Source organism: Manacus candei, unplaced genomic scaffold, assembly GCF_025592945.1.
Source record: "Manacus candei isolate 608988 ecotype Guabito, Panama unplaced genomic scaffold, ASM2559294v1 h1tg000114l, whole genome shotgun sequence".
Classification (NCBI taxonomy): domain Eukaryota; kingdom Metazoa; phylum Chordata; class Aves; order Passeriformes; family Pipridae; genus Manacus; species Manacus candei.
In genome coordinates, this window is record NW_026138162.1 from 3,405,620 (window position 1) to 3,427,052 (window position 21,433).

The 21,433-nt window shown below is 36.0% G+C and overlaps 1 protein-coding gene across 8 annotated transcripts in view; it reads right to left on the minus strand.

Annotated features, from left to right (window-relative positions):
- Nucleotides 1-571: 571 nt before the first annotated feature.
- METTL25 (methyltransferase like 25) overlaps nt 572-21,433 on the minus strand; it is a 44,589-nt gene continuing 23,727 nt past the window's right edge. For 3 of the 8 annotated variants that reach the window (XM_051770046.1, XM_051770050.1, XM_051770053.1), the window contains 8 exons: nt 18,328-18,422; nt 15,848-15,877; nt 14,688-14,761; nt 12,246-12,339; nt 9,992-10,093; nt 3,132-3,206; nt 2,442-2,513; nt 572-897 (listed from right to left, as the gene is read on the minus strand). In XM_051770046.1, the coding sequence (XP_051626006.1) occupies nt 799-897; nt 2,442-2,513; nt 3,132-3,206; nt 9,992-10,093; nt 12,246-12,339; nt 14,688-14,761; nt 15,848-15,877; nt 18,328-18,422 (641 nt within the window). In that variant the 3' untranslated portion in view covers nt 572-798. The remainder of the gene's footprint in view (nt 898-2,441; nt 2,514-3,131; nt 3,207-9,991; nt 10,094-12,245; nt 12,340-14,687; nt 14,762-15,847; nt 15,878-18,327; nt 18,423-21,433) is intronic. The other 5 variants (XM_051770049.1, XM_051770052.1, XM_051770047.1 and 2 more) reach the window with 4 other exon arrangements.

Genomic DNA, 21,433 nt, shown 5'->3' on the forward strand with positions numbered 1-21,433 from the left:
GCACAGACAACAAGAAACTGGCTAGGAAGTTTCAATTCACCCGGGTACCAAAGTTTTTATACCCAACAGATTTTGGCTAGATAATAGCTTTCCAATAGAACCCAGGGATTACAGAGTGAACTCCAGCAGGGCAGCTGATTCTTTAGCACTGGGAAATCTCCCACTGGATTAGAGCACATACATTTTTTCTTCAGAGTGACAGGCAAACAAGTGCATGCCAGAAAAATGCCTGAAGGAGGAAAGGGTTAATACAAAACTGTCCTCTGCAGGTAGTCACTATCTAGGTTCTTTTACACTGGTCTGTAAATAAGCTGGTCCTGATAACCTGCAGAATAGGAAGCACAAAAATTCTATTTAGTCTATAAGCCTCTTGTTTACAGTGCAGGTTATTTTTCTGTTTATACTTTGCAGCATCTGGACCCAGAAAAGAAAAAAAGTGAGCCTTGTCTGAGACTGCTGATACCAGGTATAATCTTGAGATCAGAAATATCAAGAGAAAGGGTATTGATACATAAGCATAGTACCTTAAAAAGAAGGAACATAAAAACTATTTTAAATAGCAATCACACAGTATAGGTCATAACTTTTTTAATAAAGTCAGATGTTCAACATTGTTTAATAACTGACATAAGGAAGCCATCATATTTATAAAGGAGATACTTATTTCTGAAGATTCAGAGGTATTGCAGTTTTTTCTCTTGCAGCTGAAAAGCAAACAGTGTACTTAAGGAATCAATTAAAGAGAGGAAACAACAGTATCAGTTCAGAATTTTCAACCTCTCTGCAATTTGCTTCCACTTAAGAACATGACTCTTCCTTCAGAGCAATAACTGCATAGCATCTGGGAGATTTCACAGGATCAAATAACTTCACAAGTCCAGACCAGGCAATGTTTTCCTGTAAAATGATGGATGATTGAAGTACATCAAAATGTGCTTGACTTAAAAGCTAAGATATGATAATAGGTTCACATTTTGAAATACAAATTTGAAAATAAAAATAATTATCCTTAATGCAAAGCAGGAAAACCACTTATCGAACAAGAAAATCAGGGAAATTTGTTTTGAAAAAACAGACACCCATAACAGGATGCATTTTCAAGTAATTTAGTTATTTCTGGCACTACCAAATGATAGTTTCCCCCCCTCCTTCATCAATAAGGATTTGTTCTTTGACTGAACTAGAGCAAAGAAATTAAGGATCACGACATACTCATTTTAGGCAGCGCATTCTACTCCTGAAGCTAATTAACTGACTTTTCAAATGAATCAGGCCAGCTGGATCTGGCCATCATGTTGCATATGGCTTTTATAATTTCTATTTTAAATCCTAAACATATTTTATGAATCAACCAGTACAAGATTAAATTAATGCATATATTACATTTAGAAAAGGTAAATTAGTGCTAAATGCAGCAAGTTTGATCTCCCATCTTGGAAATCATAGAGATCTCTATGGCACTTGGGAAAATACATTGTTATTTAAATATTTCAAACTGCCTCTCTGTAAAAATACCAGTTAGAACAAAACCATACATTTACTACAGCTCAGTAGTTGGCAGCGAATAAAGTGAGTTTTCACTTATTATAAAATGGAGCTGTTAAAATGTAAGGTTTATGGTGGGAAAACATAGCTATTCATATGAATGAGTTTAAACTTTATCTAAAAAATTTATTTTGACCATGGCTCAGAGTAGAAGCTGGAAGATGCTATGATTTTCTCCTAGCAAATTATTATTTGTGTGAAAAATGTTTATTGGTGCAGAAAAAGTATTACTGCTGCTCCTGAGTTAAACAGGCCAAGCTCAAAATTAGTGTTAGAAGAAAGAGTGTAATATAAATCATCATGGAGTAAATGTAGTAGCATTTCCTTGTTATATCCTAGGTCTATACTAGTAAAATATATCCATACTGTATGTTAGTCAAATGTACCTCAGTTGAGCCATACAGTTGGAAAAAGTGCACCCTCTCTCATCATTGATCTTAATTAAGAAACAGTAAAAGGAAATAATAAACATTTTGGATCTAATTAAAAATGACTTGAATTATATGTTCTAAAGCATATTAATGGGAAGTTGTAGCATAAACAGCACAATGTTTGTTTAGCATTTCTAATATTCTTTTTAATTAATAAATATTTCAATGTTGTATAAAATGAGATTTGTTGCATATTTAATTAATTTATTTTTTACTGCCTATTGACTAGTAATTACCATACAATTAAAAGAACATAAAATTTACTGTTGCTGCTTTTCTGAAAATAAAAACATCTGCTGGGCATATGGTTATACTAAACGAAATGAATGCTTATACTTTTGCAAATATGATGAGAATAATAATTCTGCAACAGAGACTTTTGGTCTGCACTGTAATAAATAGACTGAAATAGCCTCACTTCACTGATGTAGCCTCTAGGTATCATAAAATACAATGCAAAAATACCTGCTCCTTGAGATAGCAAAGACGATCCAGAAGTATCAAAACTTCTATGCAAGGAGCCAGAACAACCTTCAGCTGAAAGAAAGATTAGATACTACAATCCCTTTGGGAAAGACAGGCAGTACACTTCCAAATGGCTACATTTCCTCAGAACAAGTCCAGGAAGGTCAACCATTTTTTAGGGGTTCTGTTGTACAAACGTCAGTTTGTTAATTTTACCTATGGGATGGACATCTTCAAAACAGATTATATTAGAGAGAAAAATACATGGAATGCTACAAAGTCAGGGAACTACGTTATTTAGTTGGTTTTCAGACATTTGTCCAATAAGAAAATGATACTATCTGTAGCAGAACAATTTTAAAGAGGCAAATAATGAATTTTAATAAAAAGAACTTTTATGAAATAACTGCATGGAGACCAGTCTAGATTTAAAAGGAGACTGACATGCCATTTTCCAGTGTAATAGTCTCTCTTGAAAAAGAATCTTCCATGTATTTGCTTTATTATTTTACTCACACCTAATATAGTTTTGGAATAGGATATGCTCCAAAGTTTGGAAGGGCTGGCTGCTTTGTTTTTTGAGATTGCATACCAATGTAAGACAGTCCACCTCCACATAAAACTTAACAGGGCTTTGTTCTAGACTAGCACATATATACAAGGTAATAGTATTAATGCTATAACTTTTACCATATTAAATGCTTCTAGTTCATTCATTCTGTGCTTGTATTTTTCATAGTAATCCATTATACAGCTGTCTGGGAGCTGCAAGAGATTTAAGAAAAAAAGAGATCAGAGTTCTTCTAGTTACTTTTTTTGAGAGAGAACTTTACAATTAAATATTTTTTCCTGATTGAAACTCACACTACAAAATGAAATCTGTGTTTTGTTTTTAAAATTAGCCCTTTTCTAAGGTTTATAATTACTTTCCAATAGCAGTTTCTCAGTTCTAATTTGCAATAATTGTTCTTCAGACAGCATTTTGCACTGACATGACATTCTGAGATACATTAATTATTCAGAAAGCTCCAGTCATTCCTAAATGACAATTACACAGTAACTGCAGATAACATTCTCATTTCCTTTCCCATATATCTTATCCCCTCCTCAACAGCAGTATATCTAGTCTTTTGTGGCTGTGGAATGAGCTAGACCACAACTTAGCAGAAAAGTAACAGCACTGACAGACATGTAGATGTGGCTCCGAGGGACAAGGGTTAGCGATGGACATGGCAATGCTGAGTTAACAGTTGCTGCTCTTAAAAGTCTTTTCCAACCTAAATGATTCTATGACTCTATGACAAAAGACTACGAAAGCCAAAGTGTTTAATACATTTTTGAACACTTTATTAGAAGAATCATCTGAGAGCATGTGGCTAATCCAGCTGCAAAGATGTAAAATCTCTGCCTAAAATAGGAAAACAAACTAGGGAACACTTAAAAAACCTGTAAGTTTTCAAATGAGGTGTGTATTACGAACTTCATCCTAAGATAGCCAAGAAGGGACTAAAGGGACCTCAAAACTATTACTCATTGTCACTCAGAAGTTCTCAAAGAGAGAGGGTATGTCTTTTGTTATAGAACACACAGTTCAAATTAAATGCACTGAAAAAACGGAACAAATAAAGAATTTAAAAACACAAGATAAGCAGATGAATTTGTCCATGTGAATTCGTCAAGAACAAACCACAAGTTGGTCTACTTCACTTGTAAGGAGGGTAAAAGGATTCACAACAGAGAAAAATAGCTGGTTATCATATATTTCAATTTCAGAAAGATTTTTGACAACATTTCACATAATAATTTTACAAGCAAATTTAAGAAACAAGTTTAAGATTAAAGTACTATATGGTGAGTGAAAATTGTTTGAATGACCATAAACAGACAGTTACTAATGAGTCTTTGAACAACTGAAAGACCTGCTGACTGGAGGTCAATTATGGAATGCAGTATTTTCATTAAGAACTCAGACAACAGAATAGAAATCAAATTAGGTCTGCTAATGTGCAACAGAAAGGCACTGCCAGAACTTAAAATAATTTTCAGAAATTGGAGCATTGCTTAGAAAAGAAGTATGAAATGCTGCACAGAAAAGCAGAAGGGATTAGACTCAGGCAGAAATAATCAGCTGTTCAGGATGGGGAACACCAAATGACAGTCTGCGAGATATAGCAGATCATAAGCTGAGCAAGAGTCACAGTTGTGCTACTGCAAAAAACCAGCAATCACCATTCTATGATGTGTATGGGAGAGCAGTCTGCAAAGTGCAGGAAGTAATCCTTCAACTCTGGCAGTGGAAAAGCTCTAGCTGGAATACTGCATCCATTTTTGGGCATCAGATTTCAAAGAAAGAAATGAACTGTCTGAAAAAGCCCTGAGAGAGAAAAGAGATCAGAAATCTAGAAAACATGATCTAAAAAAAAAAACTCAGAAAACTGGAACTGATCAGGCTAAATTAGACAAAATTGAGAGTGGGCATAATAAAAGTGTTTACAAGGCTATCACCAAGAAGTAGAGAACAGTTTGTTCACTATGTCTACAGCGGATAGGGCTTGTATTGCAGTAAAAAAAAAAAGTTAGCCAAAACCTTGAAGAAATCTTTTTCTCAGAGGTTAATTAAGGACTGGCAACATTGTCAGTCTCCATTACAGGAAGCTTTTGCAAGATCTGACAAATATTTTTCAGGGATGATGCAAAATTCTAACTCTGCCTTAAAACAACAGGGCTCAGAAAAACTTTCGTAGTATTTCAATCATATTTTTTTCATTTAGAAAGTACTTTTTCCCAATTGCAGATGCAAGGTCGAGTAGCTGATCTGGCAGTACAAATGTGGACTAACAAGAATTTTTTTTTATCTTATTCCTATTTTATTTTCTGTAGAGCTGTGCAAATATTTTAGAGGTTCTTTTTTTTCTCTCTTCCCCTCTAAAGAGTCAAACCAACTAAAATATATCAGTCATGAAATAAACAAAATAGTTTATTTAACCTCTGACCTATAAGCTTTCCATTTCAACTGCATATTAATAGGGTTTTAGTATAATGGATTTTTGAAATTATAGGTTATTTGGAATTAAAATACAAAGATCTATATTTGGAAAAATGTTATCATGAAACCTTTCTGCTTTTGCTTCCTTTATGTTCTACATTTTTCAAGATGAAGCATTCAAATTGAAAGAAAACAAGCTGTGAAATGTTTGACAAATAAAAAGGGGGTCAAAAATGTCTCTTGGACATTGCCATACTCAAGTATGTCCTTTTCCATTCCCTCCTTGTTTATTACACATTTTGACTGAATGCATCCTGCTGTCACAGATAGATTAGGTAGTATTCCAAACTGTGTCTCAGATAAAAGTTTGGTGAGCTGGAAAAAAGAAAAACTGTCCACCAAAAAGCATTAATAGAGACAGGCATGAAAAGGGTAACTGGTAGTTAGCCATGTGGCCAATTTCTTGGAAGAAGACTAAAACCCAGATAACACTGGCTTTGGCTGAAACTGCAACAGCTTGCTACCTGCCTTTGGTTCCTAAAAGGTACCCGACACAACCATCTGCTATCCTTCCAAGGTGAAGTAGGAGTAGATTACTGTTTGCATTTTCAGGAGAAGAACTGAACTTCCACATGCAAAGTAAGCCTCATTCATTCACTCAAGTTGTCCATGCAACTGTTCTTTGGGTTGCCATGCATTTGTGTAGCCCAAAAAAATTTTCCACATATATGCACTGAACTTTTTTCTTTCATTATGATGTTGAAACTATGAACATGAAAAAACTCAAATACATCTATCATGTATTTGTCTTAAGATTGATTCTGCACTCAAAGATCTAGCTTATCTTACTGACATTCAAGATGTTACTGACACTCAAGTAACCTACATTTCATACAGAAATTTTTGGTTAGTATTTCTTCCCTTATGTAGCTACAATGTCTCCGGGTGTTTATCAGGTTGTGAACAAAAGCACTTCTTTGCACTGTAATGGGGGTATAATCTTCTTTTAAACTGATTTCTTTGGTTGCTCAAACAGCTGAAACAACCAAGTGAACCTAGCAAGGTCTCTGCTAACCTAGTTATAACTATACCATATGCTGGAAATGGCACTAAAACTGTGCCATAGGACTGACTCATCTACGAGACTGTCAACAGAGCCCTGAGAGCACATGAGATACCATGTACCTGAGCACACCCAGCTTGGACTGCAGTCCCACAGATATGCTGATTGAGCTGAAAAGAAAGCATTCAGGCACAAGGTATGGGACAATTAGTGATACCACACTTAACATCTCTTCAGGAAGCATTTTTTCAGAGCTCTGCCTTTTCCTAGACTGAGCATTTTGACTGAATGAAAGTCTCTTTTACTGTCCAACGCTGTACACGCCCTACAGAGGAGAGACGGCCTAAGGATGCTATTCCACAGTCTGTTTAAACAGACGCAATTCCTCTACTGCCTCAAAGGGACTGCTTTCCCCTGCACTGACAGCACAATTCCATGTTTCCTCTTTCTTCTTGTACAAGCATTATCAGGAACAGCAAAAGAGTACATGAAAGCAGTAAGACAACCCTTTTAGCAGAGCAATGTCTTAGATCAGTTCAAAACACTTGGGAAATCATACCTTAAAGCAAATTTTACAACTTTTCCATGACTAAGGTAGTTAAAAATAATGTAATGTAATATAGTGTAAAATAACATAAAACAGATAATGAAATTACAGAATCACAGAATCAAGTAGGTTGGAAAAGACCTCTGAGATCATCAAGTCCAACCTTTGACCTAACACCACCTTGTCTACTAGACCATGGCACTAAGTGCCACATCCAGTCTCTTCTTAGATACCTCCAGGGACAGTGAATCCACCACCTCCCTGGGCAGCCTTATTTCAGTGCCTGATCACTCTTTCTGTAAAGAATTTCTTCCTAATGTCTAAACTAAACCTCCCCTGGCACAGCTTAAGACTGTGGCCTCTTGTCCTACTGCTGGTTGCCTGGGAGAAGAGGCTGATACCCACCTCACTACCACCTCCTTTCAGGCAGCTGTAGAGAGCAATAAGGTCCCCCCTGAGCCTACTCTTTTCCAGGCTGAACAACTCCCGCTCCCTCAGACACTTCTTATAGGACTTGTGCTCCAGACCCTTCACCAGCCTTGCTGCCCTTCTTTGGACCTGCTCCAGCACCTCAGTGTCCTTCCTAAACTGAGGGGCCCAGAACTGGACACAGTACTTGAACAGTCTCACCAGTGCTGAGTACAGAGGGAAGAATAACTTCCCTGGTCCTGCTGGCCACACTATTCCTGATCCAGGCCAGAATGCCATTGGCCTTCTTGGCCACTTAGGCACATTGCTGGCTCATGTTCAGTCTGCTGTCAATCAGTACCCACAGGTTCCTTTCTGCCTGGTTGCTCTTCAGCCACTCTGACCCCAGCCTGTAGTGCTGCATGGGGTTGTTGTGGCCAAAGTGCGGGACGCAGCACTTGGTCTTGTTGAGCACCATACCACTGGATTCAGCCCATTTATCCAGCCTGTTCAGGTCCCTCTGCAGAGCCCTCCTACTGTCCAGTAGACTGACACTCCCCCCTCATCTTGGTGTCATCTGCAAATTTGCTAATGGTACACTCAATCCCCTCATCCAGGTCATCAGTAAAGATATTAAACAGGACTGGACCCAACACTGATCCCTGGGGGACACCACTAGTGACCAGTCACCAACTGGATGCAGCACTGTTTACCACCATTCTCTGGGCCCAGCCATCCAGCCAGCTCTCAACCTAGGAGAGAGCACACCTGTCCAAGCTGTGGGTTGCAGTTTTTCCAGGAGAATGCTGTGGAAGACAGTGTTAAAGGCTTTCCTGAAGTCCTGGTAGACTACATCCATAGCTGTATATATTCAGGCTAGTTTATGTCTCAATGTACTATACAATTTCACTACTGACAGTTCCCCAGTCTTAAGTATGAGGTTTTTTAACACTTTTTAAAACAACAGTAAAGTTAAACCACACAGTAAGATTCTTAATCATATGTCCCTTCCTTTGCAAACTGCATTTTATGATATTCCACTAGTCACTGCTAAGGAGAATTTACAACCCAAGGACAGTCAATGGTAAGCTAAGAGAAGCACATCTTCATCTACCCAGTGTAAAAAAAAAGCTCGTCTGACAAAAAATAACCAATTAGTGAAAAAGAAAATTGTACTTTGCATAAATTCTGATTTCACTATTGTCTACCAGGTTTAAAACTCAAAATTAAATAGTCTGGAGTTTGCAAAAGCACAAAGTCAATGTAGCAAAGAGAAGTAATTTAGGAATTCCAATACCATTGAACTAATAAGCACAATGTCTGTCAAACATCTTTGGATTTATTTAACAGCACCTGTCAACCAAGGGAGATGGGAGAACATGTCCTGCTGCTTGACAGAGTACCATGTGATAAATCCCTGAAGGGAAGAGAGGCCCAAGAAAGGTGGTCAATATTCAAGGGTCATCTTCTCCAAGCTCAAAGAAGCCAAGCAAAACCACCAGGGATCTCTTGGACAAAATAAAAAACAAAAAGGAAGACTATCAAAAGTGGAAGCAAGGACAGATAGCCTGGGAGGAATACAGACATATTGTCCAAGCATCCAGGGATCAAGTTAGGAAAGCTAAAGCCCTCTTAGAATTAAATCTGTCTGACATCAAGAACAACAAGAAAGGCTTCTATAGGTACACCAGTGATAAAAGGAAGACTAGGGAAAATGTGGGCCCTCTCCAGAAGAAAACAGGAGACCTGGCTACATGAGTTATGGAGAATGTTGAGATACTCAACAATTTTTTTGCCTCAGTCTTCACCAGCAAGTTCCAGCCACACCACCCAAGTTGCAGAAGGGGACAGGGACTGAATGAATGAAGAACCACTCACTGTAGGAGAAGATCAGGTTCAAGAACATCTTAGGAGCCTGAAGATGCACAGTGCCATGGGACCTGATGAGATGCATCTGCAGGTCCTGAGGGAACTGGCAGACTAAGTTGCTAAGCCACTATCCAGAATATTTGAGAAGTCATGTCAGCCTGATGAAGTTCCCATGGATTGGAAAAGGGGAAACATAACCCATTTTCAAAAACAGAAAAAGGGGAGATGCAGGGAACTACAGGTTAGTCAGTCTCACCTTGGTGCCTGACAAGATCATGGAGGAGATCCTGCTAGAAACTATGCTAAGGCCCATGGAAAATAAGGAGGTGGCAGGTGACAGACAACATGGCTTCACTAACAGCAAATTGTGCCTTCAAATCTGGTAGCCTTCTACAGCGAGGTTACAGCACTGGTAGATAAGGGTATAGCAACTGACTTCTGGTTTTTAGAAAACTTTTTGCACATGTAAAACAGAGACGCATATGGAAACAATTTTTTCTCATACTTCTCTGGTAGTATTACACAGTGTCACCAAGTTTTAGCTGCTTTTTAAATATAACCTAAATAAATTTATGTATTAAAACAGTGATTGCCTTCTTTTTTTTTTTTTTTTTTTGTGAATGACAAGGACATTTTGGATTATTCTGGAAATAAGCTTCCTATATGCTTACTCCCACCTTATATTTTTCCCAAGGCATCGGTTTTTGGCCTCTGCCAGAGACGAAGTAGACTTTTGGTCTATGCAGAACAGCTGCTCTTTTATTCATTTCTAAACAGAGCTAGAAAACAAATTGTACATAAATTTCTCTGATTTTTGTTGTCTTTGAGAGCAAATGTTTAGACTTCATCACATTTTTAGCTATGTAAGTGGTTTTTTTTTCTGAAGAGAGGAATTTAACACATTCTCCAGTATTGTGTAGGTATAGTCCTGACTCCACCGTGAAAACTGCAGGGTCAGAACCACTGTTGAGGGCGCAGTTACAATTTTCCTCTCAGTAGTATCAGAATAGCACTGTTTTTGTGCTGCTGCAGATTTCAACATAGCTGGGAAATAAAAAATAGTATTGTTTACATCAGCACAAAATCCAGTCTTCAGTATGCAGCCAGCTGCACATAAAATGAGGAGAAACATAAGCAAAAGTGAGCATTGACTTGAATCAGGTCTTTAGCAACCACACAAATGTGCAGTTTGAAGCAGTGTTGACAGACATCTTTCTCTCAGGGCAACTTGCATTTGTCCAGACTCTTTCTAGCAAAAGGTAGCATGCCTAAAATCAGACCTCTTAACTCAAAGTTTCTATGCTTATTGATTTTAAAAAAACCAGTGAATAAATTTCCACCAGTATAGTTTAATCAATGATTTTGTAAACTGATTATTGCACAAAAAAATGCACTATTGCTTTTGGGTGACTGTACACACAGAGAGAAAGACATATTTTACTTTCAGCTGGGGTGAATGCATGATGTTGGTGCCTATTTATGCAGAAAAGCAAATAAGTAACTACGTTTGCAAACAGAATTAAATATAATCCTTTTAAAATATTGCAAACTTCAGGCATAATGTTGTAAGCATGACTCCAATGTCATTTGAATTTATTTGCTTATTTGGTTTTGCTTTCTTCTCATAGTTCGTGCTTGATGTGCCCGGCAAATTTTAAGTGATTTGACATTTTGACTACAGATTTTAAACGCTAATTTAAGAAAGACTACAACATTTACCTTAAATATTTTACATACTTGCCATTCCTACTTTTTCTTTGATGGTACTGAATTTGTTAACCACCTGCCTAGTACTCTCTAGTGTCTCTATTGCACAACTTGTTCTCACAGCATGGTTGTGATCTTTACACACTCATATTCTGTGCCTAATGTTATGTTGCCATCTGTTGTCCAATTGAAGAGTTGTAGTACTAAGACAAGACACTCAAGAACATAAATAAGATCTCCAAAAGATTTGGTAAGTTTAAAACTCAATTTTGAATTTACTTATTTTTCTCTATCTAGGAAAGTTATTTTAATACTTCTCCTTGACATTTATTAATTTAAAGGAAAAAAGAAGTATTAGGCCTTCAAAGGTCTTCAAAGGCAGCTCAGGAAGACTGTCTAAAGGCTAAACTAAACTGGAAATACATTGGAAACTAAGTTGTAAGAGAAACATACTGCACAGACTGAAATGCCTATCTTGCTATAATGTTACATTTTCAGTTTCAAAAGGTGTCCAAAAGGATCACGATAATATCGAAAAAACAACAACAAAAAAAGAAAATCAAAAGGGGTCAAAGTATTTACTACGTGATTCATGATTCATAATTTTTTGGATCTCTTTCAGTTTAAACAAATAAAAGATAAAAAGGCAACATGCTTGTATGGTATAGTATTTCAGCTGGTCTGAAAGGATGCATGAGTTACTTTTACTGGGATGTATAGTATCAGCACTGGCAAAAAGTTCTTCATGCCTGCTTCACTCGGCATCTGAAAAGTATATTCACCTCTAAATGACAACATGTATAAAATACTGTATTATATTTTTAGCCTTAAAGGAGATTTGTAGGATTTACTTCAGAAATAATAGAAAGCCTTAAAAAAATCATGATTATGAGCACCATGTAGAAAAAAGGATTGGTTTTATATAAAGTCATTAGAATAAAGTAATTTTAAATCAGAATATTTTAAAGAATTTAAACATGGAAGTCTGCTTCAAAAAAAAAAACCATAAACCCCCCCCAACTTAGATGTTGGTTTTTTTTTTAATATATATAAACAAGCATGGACTTGCTCTATTAATACTAATAAAAAAATGATAATGCTTTATATTCACACAGCAATATAGGAAGTAAATCAAGTCAGTGGCTGAAACATTCCATTGTGGTGCTGACTTCAAGAACTTACAGGGATATAAGTATTTAATTTAGTCTCTATTCAGTGACTCACCTTTGAATCATCCAGTTCCAGCTTTTTCAGAGACCTCCTGACATAATCTATGAAGGAGGATGATTTGGAGAAAGTTTTTCCAACATGTCGATCACTGAAATACAGCATTGAGATGTAGGTTTTTATATATCCAACAACAGAAATTCATGTATTTTTAACTTAATTTTTAACTCGGGAGAAATAAATCAGTTGGACGGTTACTACTGCGAAGTTAGTAACAACTGCCCTTTTTCCTCCTTCAACTTAAAACAATCAAGGTAATACTTGAAGTAATTTCTAGACACAGCAATTTTATAATTGTATTACAGTTGTAGTAAGGTTATTATGTAAAAATTTGAAAGTTAGTTGAAGCTTGTTTTTAATTTCTTCACTAATATTTTTATTTCCCTATATGAGTGACAAAATTCTTATTTCTGCTGACAGATATTTCCTTCTATAATTTATTATAATGTTGCTGTAATTTATTTATCATTAACCGCTGGACTGAGCAAATGCCACTTTGCTTGTTACCTTGTGTTCTTATCCCTGCAATTTTTATTTCATTAAATGATGCCAGAATTTTCTCCTGCTTACAACTGAATAGTCTGCTTTTGTAGGCAGCCCAAAATGTGGTTTGTTTTGTTTTTTTTTTTTTTCAGAAAACATGTTAAAATAATGCATAAAAACTGGAAAAAAAAATACATAGGAAGAATCCCAACAGGCCACTCAAGTTTTTTTCCTCTTCTCTGTGTTTAAAATATCTTGGAGAAACAACATGCAAAGTTTTTGTTAGTCTGAATTCATTTTCTTGACTGTACCCTAGCATAATTCCTCTTCCAGATGTGCAGTGTAGGAGTTAAATTTTCAGATATAGAATTTTCAGCTACTGAATAACTTAACAAGAAATACACTCCTCCCCACCCTCCCAGTGAAATATAGGATAGAAATATCTTAGTTTAAAACCTTTCCTCTTCTTTACTCTTAGTAAAACCCTACCTCCTTATCTAAAAACCAGAACTAACATCTACTCAGGTCAACAGAAAGACTTCACTCAGTGGCAGTTCTAATGTGTTTAGCTGTCAAGGACCCCCATTCACTGAGAATCTTTTCTGTTGTTATATTTAATACTGAGATACACCTGAACATTTGGGCTGATGCAGTCTGGAAATCAGTTAATGATTATGCTGTTATGTCATTCTTAGGAAGACGGGCATCTGACTCTTATAACAAGCTACTGGGGAAGAGATGTTTTCTGGATCTGTCTGGGATAGAACTTCACAGTAGCCCATACAGTGCTGTGCTTTGGCTTTGTGATTAAAACAGTGCTGGTAACACACCAATGTTTCAGCTACTGCCAAACAGTGATTGCACAGTATCAAGGCCTTCTCTGTTCCTCTCTCTGCCTCTCAGTGAGTAGGCTGAAGGTGCACAAGAAGTGCAGAGGGAACACAACCAGGAGGGCTGAACAGAACAGGCCATAGGGATATTCCATGCCATATAACATCATGTTCAAAAACAAAACTGGGGGTGGGGGAGGTCTTTCCAAGGTAGCCATTGCTTTAATTTCAAAAGTATAATCTTAATTACTTCCTTTAACAAATAAAACATCTATCTCACACTTTTTCTTTTCTCTACAATTTAGCTGCCATGATTTTTTGTGTGATATTTTATGTAATTTTAAAATAAAGAAGTATTTCTTCTTTCAGGAATTTGACCTTTTGAAGGGTAAGCTGTCTGACTCTACATTTAGCACAAGTTTTGGGGGTATCAGCATAAGCATTTATTTTAGATCTGGAGTATACTGCTGAAGTGAATTTTTCCCCACCTCTCATGCCTTAGTTCACACTGTGGAATAGTATCAGAGCTCAAAAAATGGGTTATTTTCAAACTAAATTAAACTGGAAGGTGTGCTTCTGGACATGCTCCAAGTGTTAACAGGTATACATCCCCCAGAATTAGATAAAATCTAATCCAACTACAACCACAAGAAAGAGTACAATGCAGATGTCAGATCCTCAGCAGCAGCTCTCCAAATCCCATTCTACAAGGAGGCAGCACTTGCCAGGGTAGGCAGAGGCAGTGAGTAGCTCTTTACAGCCATCATGGCCATTGAGCTTTCAGCATTTTTTCTCAGGACAAATAGAAATGCCTTTTCCCTTCTGCAGTATTAAAGCTGCCAGGCCCTCTGCATGACAGGGTAGCCCAGGATTACACTGACTTTTTAGTAAATTTGCTGAGTGTTCTCTGGTGAAGATATGTTTCACCCATGTATCCAGTACCAAAGAGGACCTACTTCAGCTACAGGTAAAGGAAGGGCAATAAATTTGTGATATAGATTTAGGATGAGTAAATCTTTCCTGCATTTTAATACTAATGTCTATATACAAAATACTTTCTCTATAGAATAGAGGTGGAAGAGAATCAGATCTGTGGTTGGTATTCTGTGAATTCAGAGCTTCCTACCTTTTCGTAACACCATACATTTCTTCTATAATAACCTGAAGAACAGCTCGATAAAACAATGATTCTGTAGGCAGCTGCAAAAAATTTTACAACAGCAAGGATTTAAAATTGGCACTGAAATAAGGATCAGAGTAACAAAATCAGTATTGGTTTCCTTAATGACTTATTGACTTGAGTTCTTTAAAATCAGTCAGAACAGATTTAAGAGGACAATTTACTAACATTCTTGCATCCAGTCAAAATTATGTATTTGGGTCAGATTCTAACATAACCATAAATGCAAGAAAAAAAAATAAACTCAAACTCTGAAGATCAAAGGTTGATGGAGGGAAAAAGAACAGAGGAAAGCATACTGATCATGATCCAAATTCTAATATGCAAAATAAATAAAAATTTAGCTAAGCTGTTTTGAATACAAAAGGCATAATTCTCTAGCTGAATCATCATACACTGTAGTCTGAACCATGCAGAAAGTACTATGCTAAAAAAAAAGAACATACTGAAAATGTCATATCTTTGTGTATGGAAGATCTGTTTGCATAAAAATAGTTAAAGATTGTCAATTAAAAATTTACAGGAAAAAACTACTAGGGTCAGTGGGCTTACATTTAGAAAGAAGTCTCTCAGGCTTGCCTTTTAAATACTTGCACAGTTGGTGTCCACCATCCCCTAAAGGATAACTTGCACAACAATAATTCAAAATATTCACAGGGAAAAAATATACAGGGATAAAAATGAGAATGATGATGTTTCTAACAGGTTCAAGCTTTTGTCATAACAATGTCTATTTTTACATTAGTTGATAAAACATTGGGATAGAGTGATCCAAACCAGGGTTATCAGAAGGACATTTGCACTGAATTTATTTACTAGCTGAAAGATAGTGAAGGAAGTTAGGAATGGTATTTTAATGCCTTAAATTTTAAGCTGTGCTTTTTTTCCTCAGACTCTTAATTGTCAAAAGAAAACTAAGTACAACCACAGCAATAAAAATGTGATTTCATGATGACACATGCTATCTATCAGGATTTGACGTAGTATATGCCAGTATTTTAGATTCCAGATATGCAGGAGTTCAATAAAAGGCCATGGATTAAGAACATTCAAAGGAGGAGAACACATTTTATCTTAGAATGGCTAAAATAAACAATATTACTTACCATTTGGCCAACTGCAACTCGCTCCAAAGCCTTTAAGAGTCAAGGAATTAAATTGCTGATATGTTTATTCTTTATCATAACATTTTATAAACACATTGTATAAAAGTCAGAGGAGATGACATGTTGAAAGACTAATGGAGTGACATAACACAAGCTTGCACACTTTAAAGTGTTAATACCTTTAGGTACTCTTAATCAGCTACTCCTGTTATTTTGGTTTATTTACAGGAGAACTAACAACATCTGACTGTGTGGAACTAGATACACGCAAAATTTGTTTGTTTTTCTTTGTCTTGTACCAGAATTTCAGAGGATTACTTTCAGTGAAAATACTACAAAGAAATGCATTTTTCTTGAGTCTGTTCCTACTGAAATACAAATAATTCACTTTGCATATTTGACTATTTAAAAGTAAACACTCATTCAATGTACAATATTAGTTTTAATCCCTAGTACTCAGATAAATTGAACTGTTGCATATAAAGTTAAATCAAATAAAACTTCAGAAAGACTGCAGTTTAAAATACTGTGCATTATTTTCCACTAGATTCTTCATACTATAAATGCTGATGTAGATGCTAAAGACTACTTGATTTTTATGATCCACAGTGACAAAAAATGACAAATAATTAGAAGCATGGAATATCCCTTCACAGTTGAAAAGATACTGTACCTATAAAATTTTAAACGAGTTTTAAAGATTGTAGAAGAAATAAAGACAAAAAACTCAGTAAATTATTTGATATTACATCAAATTAAACAGCAAACCAGAAATGCCTCACCACTTACAGGTCATTTTCCTTTAGTCCCCAAACTTCACTACACTAAATAAGACTGCTTGTTACTCAGTCATCCACTCCTCCTTCTCCTAGTTATAGAACTAACCTTGTATTTCGGACTGTTCTTTAAACACAGTCCAAGTAGATGTAGTTCATTCGTGACTTTGGCCAACTGTGATGTTTCTCTTTTGCTGTGTAAGCTATAGCTCTCATACCAGCATGAATATGCTGCTGCTTAGGAGATGGATGTGGGTTCTAACATGTATTGTATGGGTCTGAAAATCAAACTCTCACCCAACACCTTTGACCCTTGGCACATCAATGAATTTGAATGCCGAGTGTCATTGCTCAGCAGACTGAGTCTCTCCTGGCCAGCCTTTACCCCTAGAAAGATCGTGCCTAGTGGCTCTCTTGTACCTCCTAGAAGGCAAGGAAAATCCTAGTCATGAAAAATGCATATACAGAATTACACTCTTAACAGTAGAAGTATCTAGTGACACAAGAGAACTCTTTGCCTTTTGTGCATATTTAAACAAAAAAAGCTTTTAACTGCCAAATTTCTGTGATTTCTGAGAAATCTAAAATAGATATATATGGCATGAACAGTACTGTCTCCTGGGGCTCATTTGGTTACAAAATTTATCTTCCTAACATTGTTGAAAAACAGCCCAAACTTTTTCCAAAAGAAATGGAATAGGAGAGGAAATGGCTAATGTGTCAACTGAGGAAGGTATTGTATGACACAAGAAAAAGAGAAAAGGCAAATCTCTTTAGAAAGCAATTTTTTGTGATGTTTTATAGCAACATCTCTAAAATGAACAATTCTTTTCTTTTACTTTCCAAGGGTAACACATTTAAGCCTTATGAATACTAAACAACTGTCCTCCTATACTTTCTTCTGATAGCATTTAATGATCATGCTAGTTCAAGTTTCTGTAAGCTCAATACATTAGCCTATACTGAGTCTTTAGTCTACACTGTTCTCTGTAACAGAGGTACAGAGCAAGCAGCAGAGGCTAGCCATAACCTGATGTGATTCATTATGATACCAGAAATTAAAAATTAATAAAGGGAAGGAATAGTGATCTTCTAACTAAAAGTGGTTGAAATTTTCAGTACCTATCTGTTTTTTCAAATTAGACAACAGCTCATCAATCTATCTTGATGAGGCTAGGTCTTTAAAAGTATTTAATCTCTCAGTGCTCTGTTAAAAAAAAATGTTTCCAGATTCTTAAGCCTCATGGATTTTAGAGCTCTTCTAGTTTTCGGAATGGGCAGGTTTGTTCAAGTTTTAAACAGTCAGAACATTCAATATTATGAATCATGAAGGCATTGGGGGAGTTACTGATTGCAATCCTTTGACAATTACCTTGTTTCCCCCTAAGTCCTTGGCTAGGAACTGTTATCCTGAGGGGTTACCTTGTTTAGGTTTCAGCAACGGTTTGGCCTTTCTGTACAGTCTTAAAATGCACTTCTGTCACTACTCATTTTTTCATGCCTTTAGCAAGCATAAAATATATAAAGCTGAAAGGTCAATACTATTTTTTTAGATATAATTTATCATGCTTACAACATTAATGATGTTATTCTGTATAGTCTTGGATTAAAGTCATGGCTTTAGGATTAGAAGCCAAAAACAATGAATTCTATAACATCTGGACAAAGCTCTCAGTAGGAAAAAGAGAAGAAGGGGAATCATACCAAGCATGCTGACATTCTAGCATTGCGACCACAACACCAGCCTTTGTCCTTCAAGTACTGACACATGGGAAATCCCCACACTTTGTCGCAGCATTCTGCAAAATGGAGGGAAAAAAAAGGCACAACTTTTTCTCTTACTTACAGAATGCACAATGGATTGGGCAAGAAGAACAGTAGTTAATGGTAGCAGAAACACTTAATTGTTCTCATCCATTACAAAAACCTGTGGTAGTGCTATAAAAAACATGTTTTGCTGTAACACATGTTTTTGGTTTATGCTGACTTTCTGATAATTTCACATTTTCCAAAACAATTTTAAGTGAATGTAATGTCCTTTACAAAAATCCACTGAAAAAAACAAAGGGACAAGAGAAAAGTTTGCAAATCCTCCTGGCACCTCATGCTACAGCATGAGTCACAAGATATAGGCCAGACAGTCACTCCATGCAGCAGGACTTCTCATTGTGTTCTTATTCTATCATAAACATCTTTTAAGCATCACACAGAACAATGTGCATTTGTTTATTCCAATTTTGAAAGACTGTTCTGCTTCAAGGCAGAATGTTTGTTTTCCGGAAAAGAGCAGCTGCAAAGGCTCTTGCTGTTTCTTCAAAACATCAAGAAGCATTTGCATCACAATCTGTGCTCAGTTTGTTTCAGTATCATTTGTATTTTAAATAACAACACAATTCTTCATGTTTAATACTAACGCAAATGTGGGGAAACTAAAGTACAGAGATTACTTTATAGATGTTCTTAATACTTAGCTTTAAATGTTTAGAGTTTTCATTAGCACATTTGTCAGCTGATTTTTTAGAATGCTGAATAAGAATTACTACTTTCTTAAAAAACCCTACAAATTGGCTGGGATCCTGGCTTTTTAGCACAGGAAGGTGACTGGGGCATATTTAAGAATAAATCATGTAATGGGGTTAAAAAGAGGACAGCAGAAATAGAACTTCAAATTTACCAACAGTCTGAGATACATTTAAGTAGAATTCATTCAATAAAAGTTAAGCAAAGAAAAAGAACTATAAAGAACCCTCCCCCCGCAAAGCCCTTGGTTTTCTAGTGCCCAGTCTCAGCCGATCTCTAGAGAGTAACAGCAAGCTGGTAATCTTCTGCACACAACTTCACACTTTGCTCCCTTTTTAGCCCTGAGGAATGTCAGAGGCTCATAGCAGGTGAATACTGATTTGAGTACCATGATTTAAGAACAGGATTTTAATTCTGAATGATTAGCAGAAGGAGAAAGAAAATTCTTTAAAAATAAATATGTAATTTGATAAAACAACTTACAACTGATTTCAGCACTAGGAATGTGCTAAGATTTCTAAGTGCCTCATGATAAGCTCTAAAACATTAATTAACTTCAAGTCTAATTATGAGTACATGAGTACATGGGTATTTCTATTGCAGGGATGGTAGTAGGAACTTATTAAGTATATTATTTTTCTTCAAAGAAAATGACTGCCATGGTTGCTATTGTATGATTCACACTAAAAAGCCTTTCTAATACAAATGTTAAAATATTTCAAAATAAAAATTTGAAAACTGGGTTAGAAAGACGAAATCATTGATCTTTTAAAGCAAATCCCTTCTAATTTACACCGTCCTCCAGGTAAATTAATCATTCATGCAACTTAAAGTTACTACCCTCTCAGCTACAATCCCAATATCAGTGCAGTGTACTCATGCATAATACTGAGGAATTTATGACACCTTTGAAAAAGATAATCAGGCAAAGCACCATCTTCATTTAAATTACTGAAACTGTAAAGTAGGAGAAAAAGCGAGAGAAACTCATGCTTCAAGTGAATTTTTTGTGTATATTCAAAGTTGACCACACATCTACAATATTGCCTTAAGTTCTATTTAGTTTTTCATATCCGATCCACTCTCAAGCACACTGAGGCATTAATATATCACTATAAAGTTCATATATTTACAAGCTACATTTTAAACCCCTGGAAATTCTTTTAATGCCTGCAACTACTTTCAGATATACTTAATATTATATAGCTCACTAAATACCTTATTGTGCTTCTATCTGAGAACACAACAGCTGTTCTAAACTGTATAAATCTCCAAAAACACTCAAGAAACATCTAAAGTACAGGGATTCCATGGAAGATTTCACAGTAAACAGCTCGAGTGTTCAACAGTGCATGAAGCAATCATGTTATAATTCAGTACAGAATCAGACAGAACTCCTTCCATGAACACTTAACAAAATGGGGAAATTTAGGTAATCATTTTATGAGCTGAACTGAAGCTATGTTGGGGTATAATCCTAGAACGTATTAGTTAAATTGCTATAAATTTACCTCCAAGCTAATTCTAAAAAAGACTAAATCACACATCTAATAAAAAAACTGCTGCAAATATTGTAATAAAACATCAGCAATTTTATATTGATGTTTCTATTTTTTAATAGTTATAGAAAAAATATATGATAGTAGAAGTAAGATAAAGGTAAAACCCTTTTAACAGCTAATAATTCTGTATGTTCACAGATGATTACAAGGAAATCCAAGAGAATGGGACAAGCTTCTATAATACCTTTAATACTAGCCCATCTATAGATTTTCATCTAAGAATAATAATACAACTTCTAGGGTGTTAACGTGTAAATTTTACTTCACAAAGCTTTACAGTAAAATATGGTCTTTATAACACAACAGACCAACAGTTTTACTGTTACTAGAAAAATAAGTTTGACTCGAGTTCCATGAGACGACCCAAATCAGAAAGGTGTGGAGGCAGTCATGTTGGTGCAATGTCGTGCTCCTCTTGGCATGCCTTCTCCAGCCCTGGTGTCCCTAGAGGCTTTGTGGCTCTCTGAATCCCAACCCTAAACCTAATTGCTTTTGACTGATGATGTAATTCAGTGGGTTGAAAAGTCATTTTTCTTCTGAGACTTTTCAGCGGAAATTATTCTTTGTTACCCTCCTCAAATTTGTTCACATACATCCTACTTTGTCTCTTTGTATACAGTCAGAAACTTCGTCAAGGTAGTACTAAAACACAAATAACCTTTTTCAGTCCTCCATAGCATCTATCTTCCATGACATCATAGATTCTCAGCCTACTTCTGTTATTCCAA